We start from the raw sequence: 17,138 nt of genomic DNA, 5'->3' as shown, positions 1-17,138 counted from the left end.
CCTCACCCTAGGGCAAATTGTTTGTGTTCCCAAGGGACCTGGGCCCCGCATGAATCCCCCCTTTCTACTTATAAGGAGCACTGGCGGTGCTCTGAGTTAGGCATTGGGCTGTTGACCATAAGGTCAGCAGTTCAAACCTGACAACCACTCTTTGTTGGCAAAATGAGGCTGTCTGCTCCCATTAAGATTTAAGTCTCAAAAAAAAAAAAAGATTTAAGTCTCAGGCAAATCTTGAGAGACAGAAACTAGATCGATAGTTTCTTAAGGTTACGGCAGGGGGCAGTGGGCAGGGCTGAAATGGTAAGCTAATAATAATGAGTACAAGAATAAAGAAAACGTTCTTTAATTAAATATGTATAGAGATAGAGATGGAGATATATAATCTGGGAAACCTACATGGGATCGTTATGAATCGGATGGACCCGATGGCAGTGGGGTTTTCTGCTCCCACCATAGCCCCTGAAAATAAATAAAATGGCTGCTGCCCAGGGGATCCTGGTGCCTAGCAACCCTCTGGGACTTGAGCAGAACCACCTCCTGGGGTTTGCAGGCCCAGGCTGCTGATCCTTTCCCCCGCAGAACCAGCACGTCCTGCTCAAGCCTCTTGGAAAACCTCCATGTGCTGATCTGTAAGATGGGTGGCAGGGACCTTCGCCAAGCAGAACAAGCCAGAGGTGTGGGGCCTGTGATAGTGAGGCAGTCAGAGGGGACAACTCGGACTCCGGGGTCAGATGCCACGGGCACCACTCGGTGTGCACACTCGGCTTCAGTTTCTACATCTGGGAAATGGGGGTGACTCAGCAAAACCAGTGCCCTTCGCCGGGTGGCTGTGATGAGGCAGGCAGACCAAGCGAGAACCCCGTGCCTGGTAGACAGACAGTAAGTGCCCCCATGAATGTTCGAGGTGGACATGATTGTCGATGTTAACCCTCAATAAGCCAGGCCTCAGAATCCTCTCACCCACCTTCCTCATGTCTGTCTCCAGGTAGAAGCCGCCCTCCCACCTGGGAGACCACTGGAATGCTGCCCCTTCAAGCCTTCCTCTCTGAGTGGCCTCCCTGGCCGAGACTGCTCCTGACAGACTTTGACACGTTGCCAGGAGGGACCGGTCCCTGGAGAAGGACATCGTGCTTGGTAAAGTGGAGGGGCAGCAACACTAAAAAGAACACCCTCCACGAGATGGACGGGCACAGTGACTCCTACAAAGGGCTCGGGCCTAGGAACAATGGTGAGAATGGTGCCAACCGGGCAGTGTTTCACATTGTGCTGTGCAGAGGGCCGCTGTGGGTCGGAACCGACTGGATGTCGCCGAACAGCAGCAACAGAGGGAAGGGCTGTCCTGTTTTCTCTGCGTTTCTGTCCACACAATCCTACTGGCCACTGGGGCTCTCTTCCAGGAAACCCAGGTGGGCGGCCTGCAGGAAGTTCCCTGGACTTGGGAGAGGAGCCAGGGGCACTAGTGGCGCCAGGGGTTGCGCTCCAGGCTTCTCACCAGAAAATCCGGCGGTTCAAATCTACCAGCTGGTGGAAGAAAGAGGTGGCAGTCAGCTTCCCTAAAGATGGCCTCCAGAGACCACGGGGTGGAGCGGACAGCTTTGGGAAGGGCGCGGTGTAATGAGTGGGCGGGGCCAAGGAGAGCGGGCTGAGTGCTAAGTGGGCGTGGCCCACTAGAAGGAAGGGCCAAGCTGAACTCTCCGACAGGGCGGGGCCAAATGGGACGTGGTCAGCGACCAAGACACGCCCTCAGGGGCGGGTCTACAACAAGAGGCGGGGTGCAAGCCCTCGGGGGGCGGGGCCTGTGAGGGCGGAACCCACGAGTTGGCTCGGGTCCTGCCAGGTGCGGTCGTTCAGGAAGCTGAGCCCGGTCAGGGCGGCGAGGGAGGGGCTGGGAGTCACGGAGCCTCAGGCCCCGGCCTCGTGGGAGCCCCGCGGGTCCAGCCCAGGTGAGCAAGGGCTTTCAGGGAGGGGAGCCGGCTCTCTCCAAGTGGAGCCACTCGCTCACAGGTGGGCTCCGCGTGTCTGTCCACGCGCGTCTGTGGATGTTGAAAGTGTCGCCAAGTGTGGACGTGGGTCCCTGGGCTGCACGCATGTTCGTGTCCCCGGGCGTCCTGGGGCGCGCCCCTCTCCACACGTGTCCTAATGCGCAATAATCAAAATCTCGCACCACCACCACCACCCCAGTCCCTCTCTCCGTTATACTTTTTTTCTTTCCGGGTCTCTTCCCTCTCTTGATGCCTTTCCAGGAAGCTCGCTTCTGCAAGGCCTCACCCCTGCTGTCCCTCCCTTCTGACCTTACTATCCCCTTCTTCACCTGGTTCCCCTCCTGCCAGGCACACTGGCCTCCTCCCCAGGAGTTACAAGCTCAAGAGCCAGCTCACCAGGGGCTTGTTGGGCCGTCCACCTGGCTGCAGCTCTTGGCAACCCTACTTTTTTTTTTAACAGAACTACCTCCTTTTCTGGCTCAGGCTTCCTTTCCACTGTCCCCTCTAAGCCTTGGCCTTCCTGAACATTCTATGTGCTATAGCCTGTTTCCTCCCTGGGAGGAGCCCTCCTGTGATTTTCTGCGACAGAACCTCTTTACGCAAGTAGTGAGACTTGGGATGGACTCAATGGCAGTGAATGTTTTGCGGGGGGGGGGGGGGGGTCTTGGGGAGGGGGGCATAGTTCCCTCCCTCCTTATAAGAAAATGCAAACCTGTTGCCCAGTGATCTGATTCTGACTCTTGGCGATCCTGTGTGTGTGTTACAGAATGCAGCAGCCCCCACAGGGTGCCCTTGGCTATCATTGTATAGAAGGTTGCCAGCCCTTTCTTCCGTGGGCCCCCCACCCCAGTGGGTATGACCCTCCGACATTTCGGTTCATAACAGTGTCACCCTGGGACCTCTCCTCTATCACACTCTGCTGTTTTAGCACTCTCAGAGATTATCCTCTGCACTCCATGTATTCTGGTTTGATGTCCCAGAAAAAAGCGAGGCTTGGGAAGGGCAAGGTCTTTGGCTCCTTGGCACACAGGAAGAACTTGTCTGATCATGGTTTGCTCTGTGTCGAGGGAGAGACCCCACACCTGTCTGTGTCCTTCTTGTCTTTGGGTAGCTGACCATCCACCTGCCCCTGGGTGGACAGGTCATGTTCTCGCACAATACAAGCATGGGAAAGCCCCCCTACTTCCTTCCCCCCACAAAGTCACTCCCAGGGCAAGTGGTTTAAAGCTCGGCTCCGTACCAAAGCTCAAAGGTTCGAGTTCACCCAGATGCAGCACAGAGGAAAGGCCTGGTGTTCGGCTTCTGAGCAGGGAGCCAGGGGAGAAGCCTCCGGAGCACAGTAGGACTCTAGCGCATATGGACTCCCCCCGGTCTTAATTGACTCTGGAGCCTCTGAGCCCAGGCTCTGGTCTCTGGCTCAGGCTTCCCTCCCCACTCTCCTCACAGCCACAGCCCCTTCCTCTCTCCCAGAGGCAGGGGCATGGCCAAGTTGACCTTTGACTGCAAGCTGAGCGCTCCCATTTTCCAGAACCTTTGAGGAACCCTGCTGGTTACCCATTGGGCTGCTGACAGCCCCTCTGAAACCACCAGCCACTCCTGGGGAGAAAGAGGAGGCTTTCTTCTCCTAGAGAGAGTGACCGTCTCAGAAACCCCCTGGGGCAGTTTTGCCCTGCGCTACAGGGTCACCGTGAGTTGGCACAAACACACATCTGTCTTGGATGAAGTACGACCAGAATGTCCCTTAGAGGCAAGGATGGCAAGGCCTCATCTTACATGGACTCTGGACATGTGGTCAAGAGAGACCAGTCCCTGCAGAAGGACATCGTGTTTGGTAAAGTGGGGGTGGGAGGGCAGAAAAAAGAGGAAGACCCTCACGGAGACGGGTTGACACCGTGGCTGCCACCATGCGCTCAAGCACAGGACAATTGTGAGGATGGCACAGGACTGGACCGTGTTTCATTCCATTGTGCACAGAACCGACACAATGGCACCTGATGGCAGCAGCAAGGACATGAGTCAGAAACAACTGGATGGCAGTGAATTTGGCCCCCTCTGCCTCTCCAAGCCAGGTCTGAGACAGAGGAACCAGGAACTTGGAGACTTGTGACCCTGACTGAAGAGGCCAGACCCAGATGACAAACAGGAAGTGCACAGGTATCAAGCCGACACACCTGGCCAGGTATGCAGAGGCTGGAGCCAGCTCCCTGCCCAGCTCCCCACCCTTCCCCCGGCCCCTGTTTCCCCCCTACACCCCAGCCACAGAGGACTGAGGACTTCCTGCCCCTACCAGGCCCTCAGCTGGTTGACTCAGGAGCCAGGAATCCCTGGGTTTTTCCCCCACAGACCCCAGAAGACTGATTTATTTTCTTCTTTGAAAGTGGATTTGGGTGAAAACCATACAGGGCAGAACCAACTCCCAGGCGGCTGTTTAGCAAGTATGCAGAGCAGGGGCTTAGGGCGCATTCTTCACATTGCAGCAGCACCCTGATTTCTTGTCCTCACCCTTCCTTGACTTCATCTCCCCACCCTGCCCCCAACCTAGAGGACGGGGGTAGAACTGCACCCCCCCCACCCCACCCCCGTGGGTTTCCGAGACTGGAGTAGAAAGCCTCCTCTCTTTCTCCCATGGAGCGGCCAATGGTTTCAATCCTTGTCAACACTTTTAAAAAGAAGCAGGCCAAGATCCTCCCTGCTACTTCATATACATCGCTTCGTAAGACTTGCATTCGTTCCCAAAGTCTCCTGGCGTTGTAGGAATCCTAGTATATACAAGGCCCCTTTCCAAGAAAGCTTGGCCAATTCTGAATTAAACACAGTAGTCCTAAGACCAGAAAACAAAACCAAACCCCCTCTCTCACCGCTACAGAGTTGATGCCTATGGATAGTGCCCCCCCCTCCCATATGGTCCAGAGTAGAACTGCCTACTCCCCCACTCAGGATGGGGAGGAGGGGGTTCTAGGCTGCCTTTGAAGAAAGGCAGGGCTTTCTACTCTTGTGAGAGTGAGTCTCAGAAACCCCCAGGGGAAGCTCTACCCTGCCCTGTATGCTTGCTATCAGTCAGCACTGACTCCATGGCTTTGAGTTTGGTTCTGTGATTAGGTGCCTTAACGTCAGTCCCGACTCATGAAGACCTGATGCAAAACAGAGCAAAATACTGCGAGAGCTGTACCTTCCTCAGGGTCACTGGCGCATTTAAGCCCTCTGTAGAACCTTCCACCCCGCAGGGCACCTCTTCCAGCCTTTTATGGGACCGTGTTGTGCTGTGATCCACAAAACACTCCAATCTCCCTGCCATCGAGTTGATTCCACCTCATGGTGACCCTCGAGGACAGCGTAGAAGGGCCCCAGTGAGTTTCTGAGACTGTAATTCTTCACGATACCAGAAAGCCTCGCTTTACACCCGAGGAACGGCTGGTGGTTTTGAACTGCTAACCTTGCGATTAGCACCTCAACCTGTGACCACGCCACCTCCATAAGATCTTCGCTGACCGATATTTGCAAGCAAGTCATGAGGCCTTTCTTTCTGCTCTCGCTTCCTCTGGATGCTCTGCTGAAACCGGTCCCCTGGAGGATCCTGCTGGCATGTGGGATACCAGGGACCTAACTCCCCGAGTCACAGCAACAATTGTGAGGGTGGTGCAGGGCTGGCCAGTGTTTCATTTGTTCATACCCAGGGTCACCGTGGGTTGGAGCCAACTCAATAGCGCCTAACAGCGACATGCCAAACAAACTGTGCTTAGATGCATCCCTCCTCGGTGACATGACTGCCAGCAACTTCTCTCAATAATACTCCCATCTCAGTCTGATCAGAGATCTATCTCATGCCCATGACAAAGAAAGCTACCCCACAGAATGCAGACATTATTGGACGATATCATTGTGTTAGCCTGGGCTGTCTAGAAAGACAAAACCAGTGACATGTATGTATCTTTCGTGTGTGTGTGTGTGCGTGTGTGTGTGTGTGTGTGTGTGTGTGTGTATAAAAGAACTGTATAGGAAGTAGGCTTCCCAGCCTAGTCCAACTCAAGTCCCCGGATGTGATGTCAGTCAGAGCCCTCTTCAGATCCACAGAGCCACAGGCCGATGATGCAGAAAGGTGAAGCAGGGAAGCAGGGAGATCACAGGCCGGTGGGAGCAGAGGCCTGTGGATCCAAGGTCGGTGGTAACTGGTAGGGTGCTGACAACTCCCAGGTTGGCTCCCAGCATCAGCAGCCCCATGGAGGGCACACATGAGAGCAAAGTTCTCATGTTCTCCCTTATGACAAAAGGGCCACACGCCCCAAGAAGGCATCATCAGGTTAGGACCAGATTGATAGGTCGGACTCCACCCATGCAGTTTCACACAGGGTCAAGTTGACCTAAAATCTAACTGTGGTGATCATCGATATTACTTCCAGTCAGATCTTGCCAGAGGTCATTCAACAAGGCTCACAGCCGTACACGTACAAGGTACTGCCGGAAATCCAAACTCCAAGCCAGATCCAGAAGACAATGTGGCATGAGGGACGGCATGGATGATATCCGGTGGATCCTGGCTCAATGCCGAGAAGGCCAGAAAGATGGCGACTTGTGTCTTCTTGGCTGTGCAAAGGAATCCAACTGTATGGACCTTGACACACTGTGAATAACCTTGAACAGGAAGGAAATCCCAGAACATGTCATTGTGCTCACGCAGAACCTGTGCACGGAGCAAGAGGCAGGCTTTCGGCCAAAACGTGGGGTTCTGGCACGGTTTAAAATCAGGAAAGATGTTTGTCAGGGTGGCTGTGGTGTGTACACAGGCTGTTAGCCACAAGGACATCAGTTTGAAGCCACCAGCTATTCCAAGGGAGAAAGATGAGTCTGTTTATTTCTGTAAAGATGTACAATCTTAAAAACCTATGTGGGGGGGGGCGGAGTGGGGTGAGCATGAGGCATTCTGGTCTGTCATAGAGGGCTGCTATGCGTCAGAATTGATTCAGTGGTCGTGTGCTTGGGTTGGTTGGTTTGTTTGTTTGTACATTGAGCAAATAATCTGAGACGCTGGACTACATGAAGCAGGACATAGATCAGGACTGGAGGAAGGCCCATGAGCAAACAGCCTAGGGTGGGCAGATGATGCACAGTCAAAGACTGCATTGATGAGGAAAAGACCAGGGAAGTGGCACGGAGACTTTTTCCCCACAGGGACAACATGTCTGCTCACTCTTCGAAGGCTGCAAGAGCTGTCCTGTGAGAGCGTCATTGGGAAACTGACCCCGTCCACCCTTCCACCCCGATCTTGCCCCTTCAGGCTTCTTTTGGTTCCCCAGACTCAAAGAGCATGATGTGAGGCCCCCAAGGGTGCCGGAGCAGCTATTTTACTTTGGAGTAAATCCAAGAGCCCAGAATTCCTCAGGGAAGAGTCGCACGTTGCCGAGCAGGCTGCCATGGAGTGAATTCTGACTTGCAGGGAGAGATGGAAACACAGCCTGCGGAAGTGTATTGGCCTCCATGGAGGATATGTTGACAAATACTAGTGCCATATATTGTTATTTTTAATAAATAACGGTTGCTAGGATGTTATTGTAGCAGCTCCTTTTGATACTTTCTTCTCTCTCTCTCTCTCTCTTTCTCTCTCTCTCTCTCTCTCACACACACACACACACACACACACACACACACACCGGTGGGTGTGTATTTACATTGGAAAGTTTGCTAGGAGTTGGCTGCAGTGCTCAAGACTAAAGGGAACATGGAAGGGCCAGTCCAGGTACTCAGAAAGCTAGATCCATCATTCCCATCTTACAGATGCTGAAGACCGAGACCCATTAAAACACAGCGTGCAGCCCTGGCTCCATCTACACCCGACAGCTCCATGCAGGTGCCGCCGCATGAAGACGATCTTGCCAGCCAACCCTGGTACCATGGCCCACTGTCCCGCCAGGTACCACCTCCTGCAGGGTCTCAGCGCCATCTGTGAAGATCCACTGTCACCCTTGATATACTAGGGATTCCTGAATCCTGGGATAGGGGGCTTGGAAGGGATAGCTTGAGGGCTAGGGGTGTCTTAAAGTTTGGTTGGCTTGACAGTGTCATTGCTTATATTTCAGTTGTCAATTTGGAGGGGGTGGGGGGACGATGTGGAGCATGGTGATGAAGATCAAAGAGGATCCAAAAGTTCTCCAAAACCATTTGTTGGTCCCACTTGTCTCTCCCTTTGGGCCCAGGCACCTGTGACCAGGAGACCCCACATCCCTCTAGCATTATTAGGTTAAGGATCCACCCTCCACTGGTAGGACCGACATGAATTAACTGGCTATATGACACTAGGTTGCCTTTTGGAACATGATTGCATTGTATTGTATCATATTCCATTAATGGTAGGACGGACACGAATTAACTGGCTATATGACACTAGGTTGCACTCTGGAACATGATTACGTTGTATTGTATCATCTTCCATTACTTAGAAGATGGTTGCATTGTATTAGATTGCATCCACAAATACAGGATCCCAACACATATGTGGGAGGGCTTTAAGTCCCTCCATAATATAAAGATTACCTGAGTGAATACGCTGGATACTTACAGAACTCTCTGGAACAGAGCCAGAGCCAGGAATCTATCCTTTGTGTTTATTATGTACCTCTGCATGCAGGCCTGCGGGGCCTCTCTCCCCAGCCACTGTTTTGATACTAGCCACCCCCCTGCTGATATAAGAGGGCTCACAAACATTTCTGAAGGGGGAATTTACAGCCACAGTCACTTCAGAAGGATGCCATCTATTGGCTTTTCTTGAAGCCACATTTACAAAGCAAAAAGCAAAAAAAATGGCATCAAGTGGATTCTGATTCCTGACAACCCTGTGTGTGGCAGAGTAGGATGCCCCACAGGGTTTTCCGTGGCTGCTTTTATTTTTTGGAATTAGATCGCCTGGCCTTTCTTCCAAGGCGCATCTGAGTGGGCATGACCCAAAACCTTTCTCTTAGCAGCCCACCTGGGTTAACTGTATGTATCACCCAGGGACACCCAAGATAGAGCCAGCGGAACATAAGAAGCATCCGTGGTTGGTCTATGTCACAGCCCCAGGTGCTTGAGACGTGGAGATGCAAGAGCTCTGCCCTAGAAATCAGTCAAAACCTAAGTCCTTTCCATCCTGTGGCTCCCACGGTCTTTGGCACCTTGGCAAGGTTCAGGGTACTTCCCACAGCAAGTTTGCTCCCATCCCATTGACCAGCTTCTCAAGGGATCCTGGGAAATGTACTTCAATTGTGTGCCTATGCAAAAAGACCATGCTTTGGGGTGGGGGGCGTAGGGGGGAGTAACCCAGTCTCTGCCACAGAAATCTAACCGGGGTGGCTTTTGTTCTTCGGTGGGTGGGGTCTCCGTGCACGTGCGTGCACAACTGATAGGCACCCAAGTTTAAGTGGTTTGCCTCCATCTCCCATGCCAGAGGGCCGAGACGCTTCTTCAACAAGATGGGGACTTCCTGGTTCGCGCTTCAGGGTCCCGCGGGGGACACCCTGTGCTCACCTGCCGCTGGCAGGGCTTGGCCCTGCACTTCGAGGTGCTCCGTGTGCCCCTGCGCCCCCGGCCAGGCCGGCCCCCCATCCTCTTCCAGTTGGAGGAGGAGCGCTTCCCCAGCCTGCCCGCCCTGGTCCGCAGCTACGTGACTGGCCGGCGCCCCCTGTCCCAGGCCACCGGGGCCGTGGCCTCCTGGCCTGTGAGCCGCCAGGGCCCTCTGCACCGCAGCTTTAGCGAGGACACCCTCATAGACAGCCCAGCGCCGACAGAACCGCTCAGGTAAGCAAGACAGCCCCAGGTGTGGGGATGGTGGGGGAGGGTTGTCTTTCAACTTGGGCACCATGGTCAGTTCACCAGCCATGGAGTGCGCCCGTGCAGACGCATGGCAACCTCGTGGAGCAGTGAACCATGGGATTTTGAACCATGGGATTTTCAGGAGCTAGGTTTCCAGGAATAGGTTGCCAGCGCTTTCTTCATAGCTACCTCGTGTGTCTTCCCCAATCTCTCTGTTGACAGCTAAACCCATTAAAGGTTTGCAGACCCCAGGAAACCCTATTAATATTTGAGGTCGGATAATTCTCCATAGGGGGAGGGTAGATCCAGCATATTATGGGATGTTTAGCAACATCCCTAGCCTCTACCCACTAGATGCTAGCAGCAAGCATCCACTTGTCCCAGTTGTGACCGTAAATGTTTCCAGGCACCAAGAAGCGTCACCTGAGGGGGGCAAAATGACCCTGGCTGAGGTTGGGTGAATGGATGGATGCAGGGTTCTCTGGCCTATGGTGTGGACACCTTTTCTCCCCCATGTCTGCCTCCAGGACTCGGAAGTGGAGCGACAGTCAGCCCTCAGGGCTGGAGCACGCAGGTCGGTCCAGGGAAGACCACTGTGGACCAGGTGAGGGTCTGCCAGAGTGACCTTAGGCAGGTGAATGGATCCGTGGAGTCTCGGCTTCTTCTGACAAATGGTCCAGTGTTCCCCCAGTTGCCCCAGGCACTTCGTGTACGTGTTAGAGGCGGTCGAGGTGGTTCTGTTACAGCAACGCCACGTACAACAGAATGGAACACTGCCCGGTGTCCATCCGTCTTGTCAAGTGCCTTCCTCTTTTGCACTACCTGCTACTTTACCGAGCATAATGTCCTGCTCCAGGGACTGATCTCCTGATAACACGTCCAAAGTATGTGAGACTAAGTCTCACCGTCGTTGCCTCTAAGGAGCGTGGTGGCTGTACTTCTTCCAAGCCAGATCTTAGAATAGCACTTTCAATCTCTTCCCCAGCACCAGACTCAAAGGCATCAGTTTGTCTCTGGTCTTCCTTATTCAGGGCCCAACTTTCCCATGCATTTGGAGGTGATAGAAAATAGCATGGTGTGTTAGTCTGGGTAGGAAGTCTTTGGGTCCAGTGGTGTTGTAAGCATCTCAGCGCTGGCAGGGGTCTCTCTGTGGCTTCTCTGGCTTCCGAGGTCTGGTTGCATCCACGTGGCTTGTCTTCTGCAATGTCTCCCAGGGAGTGAGCAGAGAGTCTCCCACCTCCCAGGAGGAAAATCCAAGATTTCCTAGAGTTCTCAGGAAAAGCCCATGCCCACACAGAAGCCTCATTGACTATGATCCAATTGACCAGCTAGACTCCACCCCTTCACTCATAATCCTCTCAAATTGACAAATAACTACCACACATGGCTTGGGGGCAGGTGCACCTCAATACTCAAAGTTGTATCCTTGCTTTTCAGCCCTTTAAAAAAGACTTTATGTGGCAGATTGACCCAATGCAACCTATCATTCAATCTCATGACTGCTGTTCCCGGGGCACAAAATGTGGATCCAAGCACTCCTTGAGATCAATCTGTTCCCCAGGTATCAGGATGTGACCTCTTGGTCATGAGCTACGGGGATTTGGGTTTTGTCTGTATTCACTCTCTGCCATCGAGTCAATTCTGATTCACGACAACCCTATCGGGCAGGGTAGAAGTGCCCCTGTGACTTTCCAAGACCCTAACAAGTTGCAGGAGTAGAATGCTGCATCTGTCTTCCACGGAGCACCTGATGGTCTCAAACTTCGGACCTCATGGTTAGCAGCACAACCTGCAACCACTGCACCATCAGGGCACCATTCTCTCTGTAGAGGCCTGGAAATATGGGTTGAGCCTTCTTTAAAGAACTCCTCCATATTCTGGCCCCAGCTGGCCTCTCTAACCACAACTCCCGTCCCAGTTCCTTGTGCCAGCCAGACGGCCTTCCTTTCTGCTTCTAGAAGCTTCCCCATTTGTCCCTGCCTCGGCAGAGTCTTTGCCCTGACTATTCCCTCAGGTCAGGAAACCTGATTTCTCCAATCTTTTTCAGCCTGCCTGCTTCTCATCTGAAACAATTCACAAGCTGCCTCAAAGGGGTTACATACACACAGGGCTAGTCGGTCCAAGAGTCGTCTTTCGGGGCCAGAGTCTCCCTATATGGTCATAAGAGCAGATGTTCCATCTCTGCACCCAGGAAGTTCCTCTGACGCTCCATCTTCCACTGCCTCTTTTTGCCTGTCACAGATGACATCATGCCTCCAGAGGCTTAGCCTCCGGCCATAAGTGGTCATCTTGATCTGGTCAGGCTCTGGCTCATGGGCCTCAGGTGTAGCTGGCTCTCAGGAACAGGACGAAAGACCCAGCTGTCCACTGCAAAGGGCGTTACACCCTCCACCTCCTCCCAGCTACTCCTTTCTTTCCCATCTTTCCTGCCTGAGCCCCCATGGACTCCAGACACGGAACTAAGTGCTGGGATGCTTGGGTGAATCAGCAAGGCCAAGCCCCCTGCTCAAGTTGAACCGATTCCTCTTAGAGCAATGGTTCTCAACCTTCCTAATGCCACAACCCTTTAACACAGGTCCTCGTATTGTGCTGAGCCCCCAACCATAAAATGATTTCCGTTACTACTTCGTAACTGTCATTTTGCTACTGTTATGAATTGTCATGTAAATATCTGATATGCAAGATGTATTTTCATTGTCGCAAATTGAACATAATTAAAGCATCGTGATGAATCACAAAGCAATATGTAATTATATATTGTGAAATATTTATATATGTTCCGATGGTCGTAAGTGACCCACAGGTTGAGAACCGCTGTTTTCACGGTTCAGTGTCAGGCTGCAAGACCCAAGGTGAGCCAGCGGAACATCCTGGCTTTTCACTACTCAAATTAGCGGTGTTGGGTAGCAGATTTACCTAATGCAACTCTGTCTTTGATCTCGAGACTGCTTTTGATCTCTGGAGTAGAACTGTGCTCTGTGCCCATATGGCTTTCAAGGCCCTGTGACCTTTCGGAAAGAGATCAAGGGGCCTTTCTCCTCAGGTGGATTTGCACCGCCAATTTCAAGTCAGCTCTGGCAGCCTCGTGGGTTAGGCACGGGGCTGTACTTCTTTCAAGACAGAAGAATTGTCTGTGGTTTCCGAAGTGCAAGCGGACAGGCCCTCCCCTCTTGGGACTGGCTCACTTGATGTGTTCGCAGCCCATGGTCTGACGTTCATTTCTCTTTATGGATGAGGAGTCTTCCATTAAGGAGCCCTGGCAGTGTCCAGCAGGCTATACATTGAGCTGCCCACTGCGAGGTCAGAGGTTCAAACTCACCAGTCCCTCCACGGGAGAAAAGGGAGGCTGTTTGTTCTTGCCAAGATGGCAATGGCTCAGAAACCAGAAGGGCCAATTCTCTGTCCTGTCGGGTCCCCCTGCGTTGAAACGGAGGCAGCGGCAGTGCGGGTGGAGAGGGTTGTTTTGTGAGTATTCCATTGTGTGGACGGATCACCTTACGCCTAGCCATCATTTGAATCGTCTCCACCTTTTGGCTCTAGTGAACGGAGCCCGGGTGCCCAAGGGTCTGTGGATGTGCCTGCCATTACTTCATCGGGCTCTCGGTTAGGACTGAGGTCGCCGGGCTCAAAGGCCAGCCGGTTTCAGGAGCCAGTCAGCCCTGTCCCGCTGTTGGCTATGAATATAATGCTTGAATGATTCCGTTTCCAGTTTTGTCCGGTCGGTGCATGCCTTCCGCAGTCAGCGGCACTAGACCAGAGGAGTCCTATTCAAAACGTATTCTTCAGAATCACCGAGAGTCAGAGCAGGTAGCCAAACCCGAGTAAAGTCACTGCCACCGGGTAAAGCCACCCTGGCGAGTTTCTGAGGCTGCTCCTCTTCCTGGGAGTAGAAAGGCCCAGCTAAAGAAAGGTCAGGTGCATTCAATCCCTTTGCAAGTGAGATGGTACTGTTTAAGGCTGCAACTGGACACTGGGGAGCCCTTATTACTGCCTCACCTCTCTTCTCTGTGTAATCCATCTCCCCCTCTTGTATGACCCCCCAGGAGCCTCGGCCATGTCCCCATCTTCCCTGCCTCGGACAGGCAGTGACCCCTTGCTGCTGAAGCCCCAGGCTCCCCTCGGGGCTGTTGCCAATGGCCTCCATGCCTCCGATGGGCAGCTTCATGCCAAGCCACCCACCAAGCCCCCCCGGACACCCTCCCTGGCACTGCCTGAGGCCTCAGAACTTTCACCAACATACTGTGAGCTGGTGCCTCGCATGCCGAGTGCCCAAAGGTCACCGCCTAACCAAGGCCGCCCGGAGCCAGAGGCTCCATGGTGGGAAGTCCCTGAAGAAGAGGATGAGGACGATGGGACTTTCCAGCGACCCCAGGCCGAAGTCTCTTTCAGCCACCCTGACACCCAGTCCTGCCTCCTGGGCCCCCAGAACCGGCCCCTGGAACGTGGGGTCCTGCAGACTCTCCGAGGCCTGTTCTTGGAGCACCATCCGGAGAGCACCGCCCTCCACCTCCTGTTGGTGGACTGCCAAGTGAGTCACCTGCTGGGGACAGGTAAGGGGCCTTCAGCCTCAGTGGCACCCCATACTTTCATACTCATTCTGTCTGGTCACTGGAACTCCCTGTCTTCTTCTCCACACCCTGCCCCCTTCCACCCAGGCCACAGGCCTCCTGGGAGTGACCAGGGCCCAGAGGGGAGCCATGGGGGTGGCCTCTGGTCTGGAGCTGCTGACACTTCCCCATGGACATCAATTCAGGTTGGAACTGCTGGAGAGGTGAGCTGGCCGCTTGGAAACTAACATGGGGGGGGGGGTGCTTCCCCCCTCGGCCAAGGTCTTTGAATAGTTATCCCTGCATCACCCTTCTCCCGCCCTGCTCTCTAGGAGAGGAAAGGGCAATGCTTACCGACACCCCCCCTACCTCCCCGCCCAACTCAACCCTTGCTTTTCATCCAGGCACGAGGCGCTGGAGCTAGCTGGGGCGCTGGCCGTGCTGGGCTGCACAGGGTCGCTGGAGGAGCGCGTGTCCGCGCTCAGGGGTCTGGTGGAGCTGGCGTTGGCGCTGCGGCCAGGAGCGGTGGGGGACCTGCTCGGACTGGCGGCGGTCATGGGCACCCTGCTCATGCCCCAGGTGCTTGGGGCGGGAGACCTGGGCTAAGGAGAGGTGGGGTGCAGGTGTCTAGGCACAGAGGCAATGACTGGTCTCCCACTGGGTCCCTAGGTATCCAGGTTGGAGCGCACGTGGCGCCAGCTCCGACAGAGCCACACTGAGGCAGCGCTGGCCTTTGAACAGGAGCTGAAGCCGCTGATGAGGTCCCTGGATGAGAGTGCAGGTTAGGGACCTTCGTGCAGTCTGCCTTCACCTTTTCTTGCTGACCTACTACTTCATAGCTCCGTAGCTAAGCCCCGCCCCTAGTGCTCTAAAGGCCCCGCCCCCTGCCCTTGGCCCAGCCTTCTCAGGTTCCACCCATGCCCGAAGGCTACATCCTATCTCCATCCCAGGTTCTGGCCCCTGCTCGGTTTTCCGTTAGGTTCCATGGAGTCGGTGCACCCGATGTACAACAGAATGAAACACCGCCGGGTCCTGCGCCGCCCTCACAATTGTTCTTATATTTGGGCCCATTGGTGCAGCCAGTGTCAATCCATCTTCGGGGAGGGGGGGCGTCTTTTCTGCTGGCCCGCTATCAAGACTAGACTCTCCAGATAACATGTCCAAAGGACGTGAGACGAAATCTCGCCAAACTTCCCTCTAAGAAGGATTCTGGCTAAGCTTCTTCCAAGACAGATCTGTTTGTTCTTTTGGCAATCCGTGGTACTTTCAATATCCTTCGCCAGCACGTAACTCAACTGTGGCGATTCTTCTGTCTTCCTTATTCGCTGTACAAGAAAGCAATTGAAAATACCAAATAATAATAATTTTTAAAAAGAAAGTACCATGGTTTGGGTCCGGGGCACCTTAGTCCTCGAAGTAACATCTTTGCTTTTCAAAACTCTAAGGAGCCCTGTCTTTGATTTAAGCCCCGTTCTCCACCCTCAACTTCATTCCCCGCCAGGCTCCTTGCTTTTTCCCAGGTCCCACCCTCGTATTTATCTAAGCTCCACCCCCTCCAGTAGGTCCTGCCCTCTACTTAGGAGGTCTTGCTCCACCCTGTCTGCCTTTCCAATTCCCCTGGGAGGTTCTGGCTGCCCTGCTCTAGGCCCCGCCCTCCATGCAGGCCCCGCCCACCACCCAGCACAGCCCCCAACCCCTCCATAGGACCCTGGGAGCCAGGCCCCGTGGCGTTGCCGCACGTGGCGCCGGTGGTACGCCTGCTGGAGGGCGAGGAGGTGCAGGGGCTGCCGGAGGAGAGCTGTGAGCGGCTGCTAAGCACCCTGAGCCGGGCACGTTGCGTGGCCCGGGACGCACCCAAGTTTCGCAAGGTGGCAGCCAAGCGCCTGCGAGGTGAGCTGGGGGCGGGGCGCGGGGGCGGGGGGGGCTTCCTCTGGGCAGCCATGAGTCTGAACTCCAGAAACACGGCAACGCCCCAAGAGCCACGCCCGTGGAACGCTATCCCCGTCTGGGGCAGACATGACCCCAGGCCTCAAGAACACCAGGCTGGGCACAAAATGTCCTACCCTGGGCCGCACCTTGCTCCTACCCTGGGTGCCGACTCCCTTCCAGGGTCTCTCACATGAGCCCCTCAGCACTGCTACCTAGTCCAAATGCCCCCCTGCCCAGTCCGTTCAGGGCAGCGCTGCCAGGATGCACCCCATCCTCCCCTACCTTGCCCAGTCTGCACCCTACACCTGGGGCAGAGTCCCTGGGTCCCCTGCTGGGTCAAAGTCTGCAGGAGAAGGGGAGGTGTTGGAGGGGCGAGGCCTGTGCTCGGCCCCGCCCCCAGCCCACCTGACCTCTTCCTTAGGTTTCCGACCAAACCCTCAGCTGAGGGAGGCGCTGACCACTGGCTTTCTGCAGAGGTTGCTCTGGGGCAGCCGCGGGGCAGGGGCGCCCAGAACCCAGCGCCTGGAGAAGTTTCAGCGCGTCCTCAGCACTCTGTCGTTGCGCCTGGAGCCGGCTGACTGAGAGCCCAGCCCTGCCTGTCTCACCACTGACCCTGCTGTGGAAACCAAAGTGGCCCTCCCTCCTTCAGTATCCAAAACAACAAAACCAAGCACACTGCCATCGAGTCGACGTCTACCCTATAGGGCAGGGTAGAACTGCCCCCTATGAGTGTCGGTGACTGTAACTCGAAGGGAGTAAAGCCCAGTCTTTCTCATGAGGAGCACTAGAGTGGCTGGTGGTTTCGAACTGTGGTCCTTGTTGGCTAGCAGCCCATTACATAACCACTATGCCACTACTCTCCACGCCCCCGAGGGGGGGGGGCGTGGAAACGGGCTTCCAA

At 54.6% G+C, this 17,138-nt stretch overlaps 1 protein-coding gene across 1 annotated transcript; it reads left to right on the top strand.

The window, feature by feature from the left end:
- Positions 1 to 1,803: 1,803 nt before the first annotated feature.
- On the top strand, positions 1,804 to 17,013 carry SH2D3A (SH2 domain containing 3A). The gene is made up of 10 exons (XM_075535771.1): positions 1,804 to 1,943; positions 7,752 to 7,887; positions 9,397 to 9,746; positions 10,289 to 10,365; positions 13,805 to 14,289; positions 14,417 to 14,532; positions 14,713 to 14,887; positions 14,978 to 15,089; positions 16,013 to 16,198; positions 16,659 to 17,013. The coding sequence occupies exons 2-10, from the start codon at positions 7,819 to 7,821 to the stop codon at positions 16,817 to 16,819; spliced, it is 1,731 nt and encodes a 576-aa protein (XP_075391886.1). The 5' UTR covers positions 1,804 to 1,943; positions 7,752 to 7,818; the 3' UTR covers positions 16,820 to 17,013.
- Positions 17,014 to 17,138: the final 125 nt, after the last annotated feature.

This window comes from Tenrec ecaudatus, chromosome 1 (assembly GCF_050624435.1).
Source record: "Tenrec ecaudatus isolate mTenEca1 chromosome 1, mTenEca1.hap1, whole genome shotgun sequence".
NCBI classification, from domain to species: domain Eukaryota; kingdom Metazoa; phylum Chordata; class Mammalia; order Afrosoricida; family Tenrecidae; genus Tenrec; species Tenrec ecaudatus.
This window is presented reverse-complemented; position numbering and strand designations above follow the sequence as displayed.